Source organism: Hyaena hyaena, unplaced genomic scaffold, assembly GCF_003009895.1.
Source record: "Hyaena hyaena isolate Hyena2069 unplaced genomic scaffold, ASM300989v1 scaffold_426, whole genome shotgun sequence".
In the NCBI taxonomy this organism is placed as follows: domain Eukaryota; kingdom Metazoa; phylum Chordata; class Mammalia; order Carnivora; family Hyaenidae; genus Hyaena; species Hyaena hyaena.
This window is the reverse complement of record NW_024081061.1, coordinates 357,762-370,530: the sequence shown is the minus strand read 5'-3', so window position 1 is coordinate 370,530 and position 12,769 is coordinate 357,762. Positions and strand designations below refer to the sequence as shown.

Genomic DNA, 12,769 nt, shown 5'->3' with positions numbered 1-12,769 from the left:
GGCCTCTGGGGGGTCTGGGTCCCTTGAAGTCTGCCTGCCTGCCTTTCTGCCTTGGACTGGAAGCTGACCAGGAGAACTGAGTTAGAATAATCTGAACATCTTCTCATGGCCAGAGATGCTGGTTCTAATGGCATGGAGGGCCCTGGGCCTCTCTTGGTCGCCTCACCTCATCCTGGTGTGCAATAAATCACGGACCCAATGAGCCATGATGGTCGGAATGACTGGTGTAAGTTGTCTGATTTCTGATTTCCTGGCACGACCCCTAACATCCCCTATAATGCTCTCTTCCATGCCTGGCTATGGCCCTAAGGCTCAGAGAAGGAACCCACGTGTGTCTTTCATGTGCTGTGGCATCCTTGCTTCAACAAACTTGCCTCCCAGGGAGGCTGCCCTAGGCTGGAAACTGTGCCTGTGGCCTCATTCCTCCTGGTGGCTGAGTGGCCAGTGGCTTTGGGGTCAATCATGTTTGGGTTCCAGTTTCACTATGACCCTTGAAGCTGTATGGTCTTGGATTTGTCACTTCTCTCTGAGCTTTCATGTGTTCATAAAAATGACACTAATCAAGCACCTCTTCCCCCAAGGTACTCAGGACAGTGCCCACTGAATTGCCAGAGCCCAGGAGATGGGAGGTATCAGCTCCCACATGTCCTTGCCCAGTCTCAGCCCCCCTCCTTACGTCATTGCTCCCTCTCTGTGAAATGGAGCTGGGTTGGCTGGAGCAAGGATCCCACTAGAGGAGTTGCACACGTGGCATCTGCAGGGCCCTGGGGGAAGGGAGAGAGTGGGAGGGGTGAGGTGTTGGTTCCCCATTGGTTGGGTCAGAAGTTCTGGGGCGGCCCCCACTGCACACATACACACCTGCACCCCAACCACAGCCCATGCTCACTGAGCCAGCTCCACAGACCATGAGGCTGTCACTGGCACTGATACTGCTGCTGCTGGGAGTCTGGGGCATCCCAGGGGGTCTTGGGGACAGGGCTCCACTCACAGCCACTGCCCCACAGCTGGACGATGAGGAGAAGTACTCAGCTCATATGCCTGCTCACCTGCGCTGTGATGCCTGCAGGGCGGTGGCCTACCAGGTGAGTACTTCTCCCCAGCAGTTCCCCGAAGCCTATCCAGGCCCCTCCTGAAGACAGTCCCCTTCTTCTACTTCAGATTCTACCATTGGACTTTGATTTCTTTTTCTTTGTTTTAAATGTTTATTTATATATGTGAGATCGTGACCTGAGCTGAAATCAAAAGTCGGACATTTTACTGACTGAACCACACAGGTGTCCCTGGCCTTTGATTCCTAAATCCTCAACCCCAGGGGTATCAAGTTAGACTTAGCCTTCCATGATATTGCCACCTTCACCTCACCTAAACCTCCATGCCTCAGTGTACCCATCTCTCTGCCCAACAGTAAGCAAATAATCTGGGACACCCACCCCAAAATAATTTGAGACCCTAGGGAGTCACCAGCTTGTCCTCTAGGACTCCTTGCTTTCTAGGCTTATCCTCAGGTTGGGGCTCCTTCCCAAAACATGACCAGGGAGCACTCTGGTGTATATGTGCATGTATGCACATGGGTCGAGTACCTGAATATGTGAGTATATGTGTATCTCTTGCGTTTGCACACAAACCTGTCAAGCATGCCTGAGTGTCTCTATGGGGGGAGGGGAGCCCATGGGCACACGTGTCATTGAAGACTGGGCTCTGGATTTTTTTTTTTTTTCCTTTCCTTGTTCTTGTGGTTTAAGAAGAATGGCTCTGTCAGTTAAGCACCTGACTCTTGGTTTCAGTTCAGGTCACAATCTCGCGTTTTCTGAGCTTGAGCCCCATGTCAGGATCTCTCAAAAATAAATAAACTTTAAAAAATAAAATAAAATAGCACGTGCTGATGGGCTGGTGTGCCCTGGGGAAGGAGGCCCAGTGCTCGAGCCTAACTTTCGACTTCAGAGTTTCCCACCCACCCCATCCCAGGGAAGTGAATCCTACCTCAGCAGACCCAGTCTCAGCTTTTGGAACCTGTGGGAGGGCAGTGAAGCCAGCTCACAGGAGTTTCCTGCTCAAAAGGCTCCCTTGACACCTCACTTCCTCCCAGAGACCCCAGGCTCCTGTCTGCCCCTCTCCCAACACTGAGCAGTCCCAAAGCCCTGGCTCTCAGCCCCTCCTTATTCTAGATGTGGCAACATTTGGCAAAGGCAGAGGGTAAGCTTCATACCCGGGACTCCGAGGGGCGGCAGGAGCTGAGTGAGTCAGTATACACAGACGTCCTGGACCGGAGCTGCTCCCAGACCTGGGAGGGGTGAGTCAAAAGTCTGGCCCCTACCTTCCCCAGGGGCAGGGCTGATGGGTTGAGGTTCTCATTCTCCCTTTCACACCAGACACACAATCCACTAGGGCTCTGGTCTAGGGTAGGAGGCTGGCTGGAATGTAGTCTGAGCTCTGGAGCTGGGAGCAAGTAGAATGGTAGATGGTCAGGATATATGGTTTCTATGTGACCTTGGGCCAGGGGCTTTCCCTCGCTGGTCCTCAGTTTTCCATCAGGGAAGATCAGAATCTGGGCTCTGACTTTAGCAAATGCCCAGTGTGCTCAGCTTCATGTGGGGATGGATCGCTTGCTGGCAAGGGTCCCACTAATGCTGTATCCCTCTCCTCCCCACTGCTTCCAGCTATGGGGTGCGAGAAGTGAACCAGATGAAACGTCTCACGGGCCCAGGACTCAGCAAGGGGCCAGAGCCAAACATCAGCGTGATGATCACAGGGGGCCCCTGGCCCACCAGGTGATGACAGGAGTGTGGGGGTGGAATGGAGACTTTGGAGCCTTGATCAGCCCCCCTGTGGGGCAGGCAAGGTCTGAGGCTCTTGCTGGGCTCCCCTAGGCTCTCCACGACATGTTTGCACTACCTGGGGGAGTTTGGAGAGGACAAGATCTACGAAGCTCACCAACAAGGTCGAGGTGCTCTGGAGGCGTTGCTGTGTGGAGGCCCCCAGGGGGCCTGCTCAGAGGAGGCACCGGCCACAAAGACAGAGCTGTAGTCCAACTACTCCTTCCCCTTCCTGGTCAACCCCTGAAGAGAGCTGGGCTTCCTCTGGACCTGTCCCATTCCTTTATTCAGGCTGCCTGGAGGGCAGGAAAGCCATGCTTTTCTATGCTGCCATGCCCCTCCCCCCTCCCTCAGGCTTCAGACCACTGGGGCCTGGTGTATGTGTTGGCTGGGAGGCCTTCCCTTCTGGACTCAAATAAAACCAGTGACCTCCATTTCTTGATTCTTTCTCTCTACAAAAGGTGCTTGTGGGGCTGGGAAGTCAGACTTTGGTGTTTCTGCTGAGGTTGTACCTAAAGAGGGCCAGATACACTTGCCTACAGTGTTCCAGAGGTAGGTGAGACCTACCATGGATGAAAATGTGAGCAAGCTGTCAAAGGCATATGGAACCAGTTATATGGATGATAAAACCCCAGACCCATCATGAGAGAGAAGGAAAACTCCATGAGCAGCCTACCTTGTGGACACGTCTACTTAGCCACTCTGTGCTACCTGTGTCCTTTCCTGAACACTAGTCTAACTGGGTCTATGCCCAGCAGCCACTCAGTGTCTGAACTCTACCTCTGACCCTAGCTGGCATGATTGAGCCCTAGATGCCCTCCTGGGACTGGGCAGGGCACAGTTCCTGGAACATGCTAGATTCAGTATCTTGATTCTAAGTCTTGTTCTCCCCAGAAATCCTTCCAGCCTGGGACCTTTCCTTAGCAATGGAGGAAAGGGTTCCACCTGGGCGCCACCTAAGTCTGGGAACTTGTGGGCAGGCAGTGCTATACCTTGTAGTTTCTTTTGTGAGTGTTCCTCTGATCTGCTGAAGCCCTGGTAGGTGGAAGGAACAGACACTCTAATCCCTAGTTGACAGACACAGAAACCAAGGCTTAGAAAATAAAAGAGGCTCAAGCCAAGTCCCAGGCTGAGTAGTGGCAGGGCTGGGAGAGGATTCAGATTTGGGGAGAGGGGAGGTCATTGTTGGAGAAATAGGAGTGCCCCAGGCAGGACCTGACCCCTCCAGATTTTACAGATTTTATGAGCTGTACTGTAGCCTGGCCCCCTACATTCCATTACCTGGTCCCTAGCTGCCTGAGGCCCCTCCTCCCTGGCCTTCACCCCAGAAGAGAGCCTGGCCTTCACCCCTAGTCACCAGGAAGAGAGCCAGGGCCCAAGGAACCAGCTGAGCTGCCTGTAGTATTGGGTGTGGAGATGGGATCCTGTGACATGGATCTGTGTGGCCCTGTGATTACAGAGAGTGATTACATAGTGTGCTGTACTCTGCAGCACAGTCTGGGTGCTGTGGATCTATGTGTTTGTGTATCTGAGACCATGTACAACTTATATGCCTTGTGTGTGTGTGTGTGTGTATGGTGTGTGGCTGGGTTGAACTGAATGTCCATGGGACATGTGCACATAAGTGTAAGAGGTGGGGCTCTGTCTCAATAGAGCCCCCTGGGGAGTACTGGGGTGGAGAGAGGCAGGCAGGGAGGAAAATGCTAAGGAGCAGTTTCGAAGCTTCGAACTGGTCAGACAACTTTGGGAAACCTGGGAGCAAGAGCCAAGAAGGGAGAGGAGAAGATAGGCAGACAGAGGAAGACCTGGGTTCTGGACAAGCCGACGGATTCACGGCTGTGGCATGAAGCTGTTGCCCAGGTGGAGAGCACTGCTGCCTGTGGGTCCTTGGAACAGGACCTGGCCGTGGGTACAGCAACCCAGAAGTAGGTGGGCCCTGGGGGGCTGGGACTGCGGCAGCACAAAGGGGAGCAGAACCAGGAACCTTAGGCCCATCCCCACCAGGTGAAGAGCCTCAGGTCCTTAGACCCCCATGGTCAGGCCGGTGGGCTTGCTAGGAGGAGGAGACAGGCTGAGTCCAGGGCAAGCTTCAGGGGCTGTGTGACATGCACTCACACAGAGCCCGGTGCTTAGAAAGGCCTTACATTTGGCTTAATGCTCTGCTGCTGCTATGTTAAAATTCCTAATGCTTTTGGAACAGGGGTCCCAAATTTTCATTTTTGCACTGGGTCCTGTGAATTACATCGCCAGTCCTGACTGGGAGGGGAAAGGAATCATTGTCTTGGCATAGGGAAGAGGCAAGCCTGGTCCATCTGGGCCTCTGGGGCACTGAGGGGTAAATGGCTGTATGGGGAGGGCAGGCCTTTATTAAATTTAATGGCTGATTTATAGCATGAGCAACTGAGTTCAGGCCAACCTGAGTTTTTGGAATGGTTTTCTAAAACCTTGCTACCTATGTGGACTTGGTCAGATCACATCTCCTAGATCTGTTTCTTCAGCTATAAAAGAGGCTAATGCTGCCTAGTGCCTGGGGTGAAACACTGCAGTACATAGCAATTGCTTGGCATGCAGTCATTCCTCCTTAAAGAGAGTGATTATGGTAATGATAATTATTAACTTGTTATTATAAGTAGGGAAGAGTCTTGTTTGGAGTGTGACCTAATAAGTGTCCCCCTGCTACTACCACCTCACCCAGAGTTTGGTAAACTTCCCAGCCTGTTCATCCTTCACCTGCACTCTGGCCCTCTCTTGGAAACAAGAACAGGTCCCAGGCCCAGGCTCAGGTGCAGTCGGGGAAGGGTGTGCTCAGATGGCAGAGGTTTGGGTGGCCTTTACCACCATGGCCGGAGTTAATACGTTATCTCCACCCAGATCCTCCTTTCGCAATCAGAGCTGGGAATCTGGTTACAGATTTACTTCGAACAATGTCTGATGTGTGGACTAAAGTCCTCCTTGGCCTTCATAAAGCCATCCCCTTTTTTCCTCAGGAACTGCTCATACCTGTGCCCCAAAGATGAGGGCCCAGGAGGACCCCGAGGGCCAGACACAGGTGCTGGGGAACGGTTGGGACCTGGGTGGGGGGCAGGGTTGGGTGGGAGCTAAAGACCTGCTTAGGCCTTCTCCCCAGGAAGGAAGAGACAAAAGTTCCAATGAACTTGATCGAGAGTGACTATCTCAGGCTGAACGTAGCGATTGGGGGATGGCATATGGGTGGCAGTGAGGGTGCAGGAGTCATCAGCTTTGGGACTGGCAGACTCTAGCTTGAGGGCCAGCAGGGACTCAACCTCTCCCACCCCCAGGGAAACCCCAAAGACCTCCAAGGGGGCAAAGGTGAGACCACAGTGTATCCCAGAGGGCTTGTCCACAGACTTCAGCCTTCTTGGCTCCCTCTTCTGTTGCTCCCCGCGGCCTTCTGACTTAGGAGCCCATCCCCTTGGGTGGAATGCCCTGGTCCCAAGCCCTCCAGGAGCCAGCAGAGTGGACTCATCCCTGCACAAAGAAATGTGAGGAGTGAGCTGGAGGTAGCCAGCCCAAGAGACAGCTGGGTGGATGAACCGAGAGGGAGGGTGGGGTTTGGACCCCTTTCTGAGGATCCAACAGCCACTCAGGCTACCTGATTGATTCTGGGGCAGAATGGACTTAGCTGATCCCCATCACTCCACCCTGAGTTCCTTCTCTCTGCTGCCCCAGCATGAGTCCCTGGGCTCAGCAGGGACCTCCACGAGGGATCCCACCACGTCCCTGCCCACAGAACCCAAGTTTGACATGTTGTACAAGATTGAGGATGTGCCGCCCTGGTACCTGTGCATTCTGCTGGGCTTCCAGGTGGGCTTCTCTGGAGGGCTTCCCCACCTCCACTCTGCATGTTCCCCAGGATCCCCGCCCCCTTCCTGGCCAACAAGTTTGTCTTGGGTAATAGGAAGAGAAACCTAAGGTCAATGACAGTGACTGTCACCAAACGGGTGGGGAGGAGGTTGGATGGGGCCTGAGAGAAGATTATCCCCAAGAATATGTCACCTGCCAGGTGGAGTGGCAGTCACAGGAAAGAGGACTCACTCCACAGAAGCCACAGAAATAACTTGGGGCCAGATTACTAACCCAGAGAGTGGCGAGCAGTAGCTGGGAATCCCTCATAGGAGTATTAGTCCTGGGTGAGCACACTGCCGGGGGTGGCACAGGTTCAGGCCCACGGAGGCAGGCATGGGGATGGTTAGGATGCCCCTGTTTCCCTGTGAGCCCTATGGGCCCTGCCTCATACACTCTCCTCCCCCGCCCCCCCAGCATTACCTGACATGCTTCAGTGGCACCATTGCTGTGCCTTTCCTCCTGGCTGAGGCACTATGTGTGGGCCGCGACCAGCACATGATCAGCCAGCTCATCGGTACCATCTTCACCTGCGTGGGCATCACCACCCTCATCCAGACCACACTGGGCATCCGGTGAGCTGCCCGGCCCCTGTTCCCCACCCTCAACACACACAGTGATCCACACAGTGGGAGCAGGTGGTTTCTCTGAGGGCTGCTTTTGTTTTTTGTTTTTTTGTTTTTTTGAGAAAAAAGCTGCTTTCTGTCACCACCTGCTACCGCTACTCCTACTCCCAAGCCAGCCTTAGAGCCAGGAAGCTGGGATTCCACCTTGGGCCCCTAACTCTCCTTAAAGGCAAGAAGTCTGTGGCTTTTAGGGAATGTACCGTAGCTGGACTCTCCTCCTGTTAAGCCCTACTCTGGGTAATTCCTCACTTTTAGGGCTTATGTGGGCTTCTTCAATGGTCCCTTGTTCAGGGGCCCCCTGCTCCTGTGTGCACAGCTCTAGGCTTGGGTGGCCACAAGATGGTTGTTTTTGTGGCGGGGGGATGGAGGAAGGTTGTGAGTAGGGCTTGGATGCAAGAGTTGAACTGCCTGCTTCCCTGTACATAGCCCCTCACAGTGCAGAGGTGGGGTTGGGAAGGAAAGGGGGCATGTTGTGGGCCAGGGACTCCATTTGTTTTCTCCCTTGGACCCCCAAAATGTTAGAGGCCTGCCTGGGGCCATAGCAACTTCTCTCAGCGATGCCCTGACCTTGTTCCTCTGTGTCTCTGTCCCTGGGTGTGATTCTCTCTCTCCTCCTGTCTGCACCCCTCTCTCCCCTTCTCCCCTGTCTATGTGTCCCTGCCTTCTCCTGACCCTGCCCCTGTTGCTCTGTGCCTCTCCTTCCAGGCTGCCACTGTTCCAGGCCAGTGCCTTTGCATTTCTGGTCCCAGCCAAAGCCATCCTGGGCCTGGAGAGATGGAAATGCCCCCCAGAAGGTGGGCACACTTCTGGGGCCGGTGCTGGAGAGGGGAGGCTCAGGAGCCTGGAAGTCTGGGTGACTTTCCTGAGTCCAGATACCAGGGTGCATTCATGGCAGCATCTTCTCTTCCTCTCTGTGTCCCCTGGTCATGTGTGTGTCTCTGTCTCTGATCCCAGAGGAGATCTACGGTAACTGGAGTCTTCCCCTGAACACTTCTCATATCTGGCACCCACGGATACGTGAGGTAGGTTTGTACCTGGGATAGAAGAGATCTGGACCTGAGGAGGGGGCTAGATGGGAGTGAGGGCCACTGGTGAGTTGGAGGATTCAAGGAGGTGGTGGAGCTTTTTTTCTTTTTTCTTCTTTTTTCTTTTTACGTAGAGGTCATAGCCTCTAAATAGTGACTTAAAGTACTGTTAATTGCTTTTCCAGGTCCAGGGTGCAATCATGGTATCCAGCATGGTGGAGGTGGTGATCGGGCTGACAGGGCTGCCTGGGGCCCTGCTCAGCTACATAGGGCCTCTCACGGTCACCCCTACAGTCTCCCTCATTGGCCTCTCTGTCTTCCAAGCTGCTGGCGACCGAGCTGGCTCCCACTGGGGCATCTCAGCTTGGTGAGCTGGCACTAAGCCTGATCCTTTCCCAGCCCCAGCCCTTTCACCCCTTTCGTGTCCTGGCCCCAGCCCAGCCCACCAGCCACCTTTCCTTTGTGTCTCTGCCCCCCAGTTCCATTCTCCTGATCGTCCTCTTCTCCCAGTACCTGCGTAACCTCACCTTCCTGCTGCCTGTCTACCGCTGGGGCAAGGGCCTCACTCTCTTCCGCATCCAGATCTTCAAGATGTTTCCTGTGAGGAGCTGAAGACAGCTGGGGCTGGGACTAGGGCAGGGGCTGGATCTGGGGCCAGGGCAAAGGTCGGGGCGGGGGGGTGGGGGGGAGGTGGGCAGGTCTGGGACAGCAGAGGAACTAGAGCCAGAGCACAGATGAGGTCCTAGTCAGGGGCTAGAGTAGGTATTGGGGCCCATGTCTGAGATAGGGCAGGGGCAAAGGCTAGGGCTGGGGCTGGGGCTAGGGCTGAGGTAAGGGACTGGCTAGCCTGGACCAAGATATCCAGGCCCCTCAGTGCTCCCCCTCACCCCATCCCACTTCAGATTGTGCTGGCCATCATGACTGTGTGGCTGCTCTGCTATATCCTGACCCTGACGAATGTGCTGCCTTCAGACCCCACAGCTTATGGGTTCCAGGCACGAACGGATGCCCGAGGGGACATCATGGCTATTGCGCCCTGGATCCGCATCCCCTATCCCTGTGAGACACCCCCACCTGGTCCCTTCCACTTCTAGCTGAGACCATCTATGAGACCCCTGATGATTCTCACCCAGACGATGATACACTTTGCATTAGCTGTACATTTACAGTGTGGCAGGGAGAGTGGGGTTTTCCTCAAAGCCTCACTCCAGCTTCATGACAGAGTGATCCCAAATAAGCTGCCACAGCTGTAGAGCTCCTACGCCAGCTTGAGATACTTTAACCCCCACATACTGCCTAGTCCACTCCCTGATCCACCCAGAGCTTACTGCATCCATCCTCCCTTCTCCCTCCCTCCCTAGGTCAGTGGGGCCTGCCCACAGTGACTGCGGCTGCTGTCCTGGGTATGTTCAGTGCCACATTAGCTGGCATCATTGAGTCCATCGGAGATTACTATGCTTGTGCCCGCCTGGCTGGTGCACCACCTCCTCCAGTACATGCTATCAACAGGTATGGCCACTTGCCCTCTCCAATATCTGATCCCCTCAGGGGCCACTCAGGAAGTAAATGTAGGGACAAGATTGAGTCTCAAAGGTGTGGACTTGTTCATGTCACTAATACTCTCCAGACCTCATTCTTACTTATGAAATGGGATACTCTCATAGCTCATCTGAGTGTTAACAGGTAGTTGAGATAATGAAGCCTAAGGGAAACGATGGTCGTTGACAACCTTTCATGTGCGTAGCCCTCCATGTGTATTCTCTTATGCAATCTACTAACGACTCTGTGAGACAAGGTACCCTTATTATGCCCATTTTACAGATGAGGAAATTGAAGCCCAGAGTCGCCTAAGGGAGTAAGTTCCAGGGCACTGGGACTAGCGCTCGGATGTGGGCTCTTGGCTCCCAGACTTACCTCTGGCCTGAAGTGGGGAGTACTACGGACAGATAGTTGCAGCTTGAACAGTCCCCAAGAAGGCGAGCAGCTCGCCCAGGGTGATGGGAGGACATAAGCCAGGGCAGAGGCTGGACCAGGGCCCCAACTCGCTCTTTCCTTACAGGGGCATCTTCACGGAGGGTATCTGCTGCATTATCGCGGGGCTGCTGGGCACAGGAAACGGGTCCACCTCGTCTAGCCCCAACATTGGCGTTCTGGGGATTACCAAGGTGCCAAAACAAGCCGGAGCGGCACAAAGCCCCGCCCCAAGCTTCTGCCACTTTGGCCTAGCCACGCCCTGTCTTCAAGAGGTCCGGCCCCGCATCAAGCCCCGGCCCTTTCGTGCTCACTTTAATAACAGGCCCCGCCCGCCTTCCGGTCCCCAGAACGCCTCCAGCTCCGCCCCGGCTTCGCGCCTAGAGTCTAACGCTGCCCCCTGGCTCCCCTGCAGGTGGGCAGCCGGCGCGTGGTGCAGTATGGCGCGGGCATCATGCTAGTCCTGGGCACTGTTGGCAAATTCACCGCCCTTTTTGCCTCGCTCCCTGACCCCATCCTGGGGGGCATGTTCTGCACCCTTTTCGGTGAGTGCCCCGTGTGCGCCGTGGGTCTCTGCGCGGTCGTGGAGTGGTGGAGCCCATCCGGCCTGTAAGGCGCCTCCAGCAGTTCTCCTGCGCCCTCAGGCATGATTACGGCTGTGGGGCTGTCCAATTTGCAGTTCGTGGACATGAACTCCTCTCGCAACCTGTTCGTGCTCGGATTTTCCATGTTCTTCGGACTCACGCTGCCCAATTACCTGGAGTCCAACCCTGGCGCCATCAACACAGGTGCCTCCGCTAGTCTAAAAGTCTCGGTCAATGGGGGAGGTGTGGTGGGCTCGACTCTGGGCACAGCTCCCTCCGTCAAAGGCATCATATTACAGAACCACAAATCCTGCCCAACTGTGGATGTGAACCAGAAGCTGAAAAGTGATTAGCAACTGTCCTTTATTAAGACACTTTCTGTGGACAGCTATGGAGGTTTACATGTGCTTATTTAATATTCAAAACAGCTCCAGGAGACAGATACTATTATCACCTCCACTTTACAGAGGAGGAAAATGAGGCTCAGAGAAGTTAAATGATTTGTCCCAAGGTAACAAGTAGCAATTGGCAAAACTGGGATGTGAACCCAAGGGTGGGAGAGATAGGGTGCAGATAGGTTAGGAAGTTGGGGTTTGTACCACTCCCATCTCCATGCCTGCTCAAAGAAGTCAGTGAGTTGCACAAGTGGGGAGAAAGTCCCTGAGCTCTGGTCTCCAGATGAGGCCAAGATGTCTACTGGCCCTTGACCTATTTCACAGGCATTCCTGAAGTGGACCAGATTCTGACTGTGCTGCTGACCACAGAGATGTTTGTGGGTGGGTGCCTCGCTTTCATACTGGACAACACAGTGCCAGGTATGGGTCAACACAGTGCCAGGTATGGGTCAGCCCTGGGAGGGAAACACAGAACTAGGCTGGGCTCATATGCACTCCAACAAATGGCCCCTCAACCAGAAGTGTGGCCAGGACCCATGCAATGCAGGACCTGCAGGGAGAAACAAAGTTTGGGCTGGTGGAGTGCCCACTGGCTGGAGGGAGAGACTAGGGGCTAGAGAGAGGCACAGGCATGCTTCAAAGGTCTTGAAGAGGGTGGGTCTAGGGGAGTCATTCTGGGGGCCTGTGAATTGTTTCCATCCATTTCTTTTTTCTTTTTTAAATGTTCTTATTTATTTCTAGGAGAGAGAGAGAGAGAGACAGTGTGAGCAGGGGAGGGTCAGAGAGACAGGGACACACAGAATCTGAAGCAGGCTCCAGACTCTGAGCTAGCTGTCAGCAGAGCCTGATGCGAACCATGAGATCATGACCTGAGCCAAAGTCGGACGCTTAACCGACGGACTGACCCACCCAGGTGCCCCTCCTTCCATTTCTTGATAACCAGGTTGAGGGATGCCTTTGGGAGCCTTTGCTTTCTTAGATTAGGGCAGATACAAATGAAGCATCAGTTTGTTGGCAAAACCCACTACCAAAGAATACTAGCTACTAGAAGAGCCCCTAACATTTCTCTTTGATACTAGGGCTTTTTGCAGGGATTGTGGAAGGTAACTTCATGTGAGTCCCTGTGAACCCTCCTGGCTCATGTTTATGTGCCCTGTAAAATATAAAAACTACATGTCCCCAGTTGCTCTAATGAGTAACAAGCATAGTTAACATTTACCAAACATCTACTATGCGCCAGGCATGAAACTAGGTGTCTCGCTTCATTCTCAGAAACTATCCTGTTAGATACTATCAACACCATTTCACAAAGAAACGGAATCAGAGAGGTTAAGTGACTCACCAAAGTTCACATTTGGAGATTTAAAAGGTTGCAAATCTGGAATTTTAACAAAGTCCACCTGATGCAGTCTATGGCTTGTGTTCCAACAACTGCACCATACTGCCTCTGTTGGAGGGTTTCAGAGCACCTGGAAGATCAGGGAAGGCCCC

General features: G+C 53.9%; 2 protein-coding genes across 2 annotated transcripts in view; both read left to right on the top strand.

Annotated features, from left to right (window-relative positions):
* Positions 1-878: 878 nt before the first annotated feature.
* MZB1 (marginal zone B and B1 cell specific protein) lies at positions 879-3,247 on the top strand. Its single transcript, XM_039252771.1, has 4 exons — positions 879-1,082; positions 2,166-2,290; positions 2,658-2,768; positions 2,868-3,247. The coding sequence occupies exons 1-4, from the start codon at positions 879-881 to the stop codon at positions 3,022-3,024; spliced, it is 597 nt and encodes a 198-aa protein (XP_039108702.1). The 3' UTR covers positions 3,025-3,247.
* Positions 3,248-5,811: 2,564 nt separating this feature from the next.
* SLC23A1 (solute carrier family 23 member 1) overlaps positions 5,812-12,769 on the top strand; it is a 14,074-nt gene continuing 7,116 nt past the window's right edge. Inside the window, exons 1-13 of the mRNA XM_039252742.1 lie at positions 5,812-5,862; positions 6,504-6,638; positions 7,095-7,252; positions 8,009-8,097; positions 8,258-8,325; positions 8,514-8,695; positions 8,808-8,928; positions 9,231-9,387; positions 9,690-9,837; positions 10,388-10,493; positions 10,715-10,844; positions 10,944-11,087; positions 11,603-11,698. Coding sequence (XP_039108673.1) covers positions 5,827-5,862; positions 6,504-6,638; positions 7,095-7,252; positions 8,009-8,097; positions 8,258-8,325; positions 8,514-8,695; positions 8,808-8,928; positions 9,231-9,387; positions 9,690-9,837; positions 10,388-10,493; positions 10,715-10,844; positions 10,944-11,087; positions 11,603-11,698 — 1,570 coding nt within the window. The 5' untranslated portion in view covers positions 5,812-5,826. The remainder of the gene's footprint in view (positions 5,863-6,503; positions 6,639-7,094; positions 7,253-8,008; positions 8,098-8,257; positions 8,326-8,513; positions 8,696-8,807; positions 8,929-9,230; positions 9,388-9,689; positions 9,838-10,387; positions 10,494-10,714; positions 10,845-10,943; positions 11,088-11,602; positions 11,699-12,769) is intronic.

Bases quoted from the DNA above. Each gene is read 5' to 3' on its own strand.
- MZB1 (XM_039252771.1), top strand. From the start codon at position 879: ATGCTCACTGAGCCAGCTCCACAGACCATGAGGCTGTCACTGGCACTG. The intron at 1,083-2,165 runs GTGAGTACTTCT...TCCTTATTCTAG, and splicing joins GCAGGGCGGTGGCCTACCAG to ATGTGGCAACATTTGGCAAA. The intron at 2,769-2,867 runs GTGATGACAGGA...GGGCTCCCCTAG, and splicing joins GGGGGCCCCTGGCCCACCAG to GCTCTCCACGACATGTTTGC.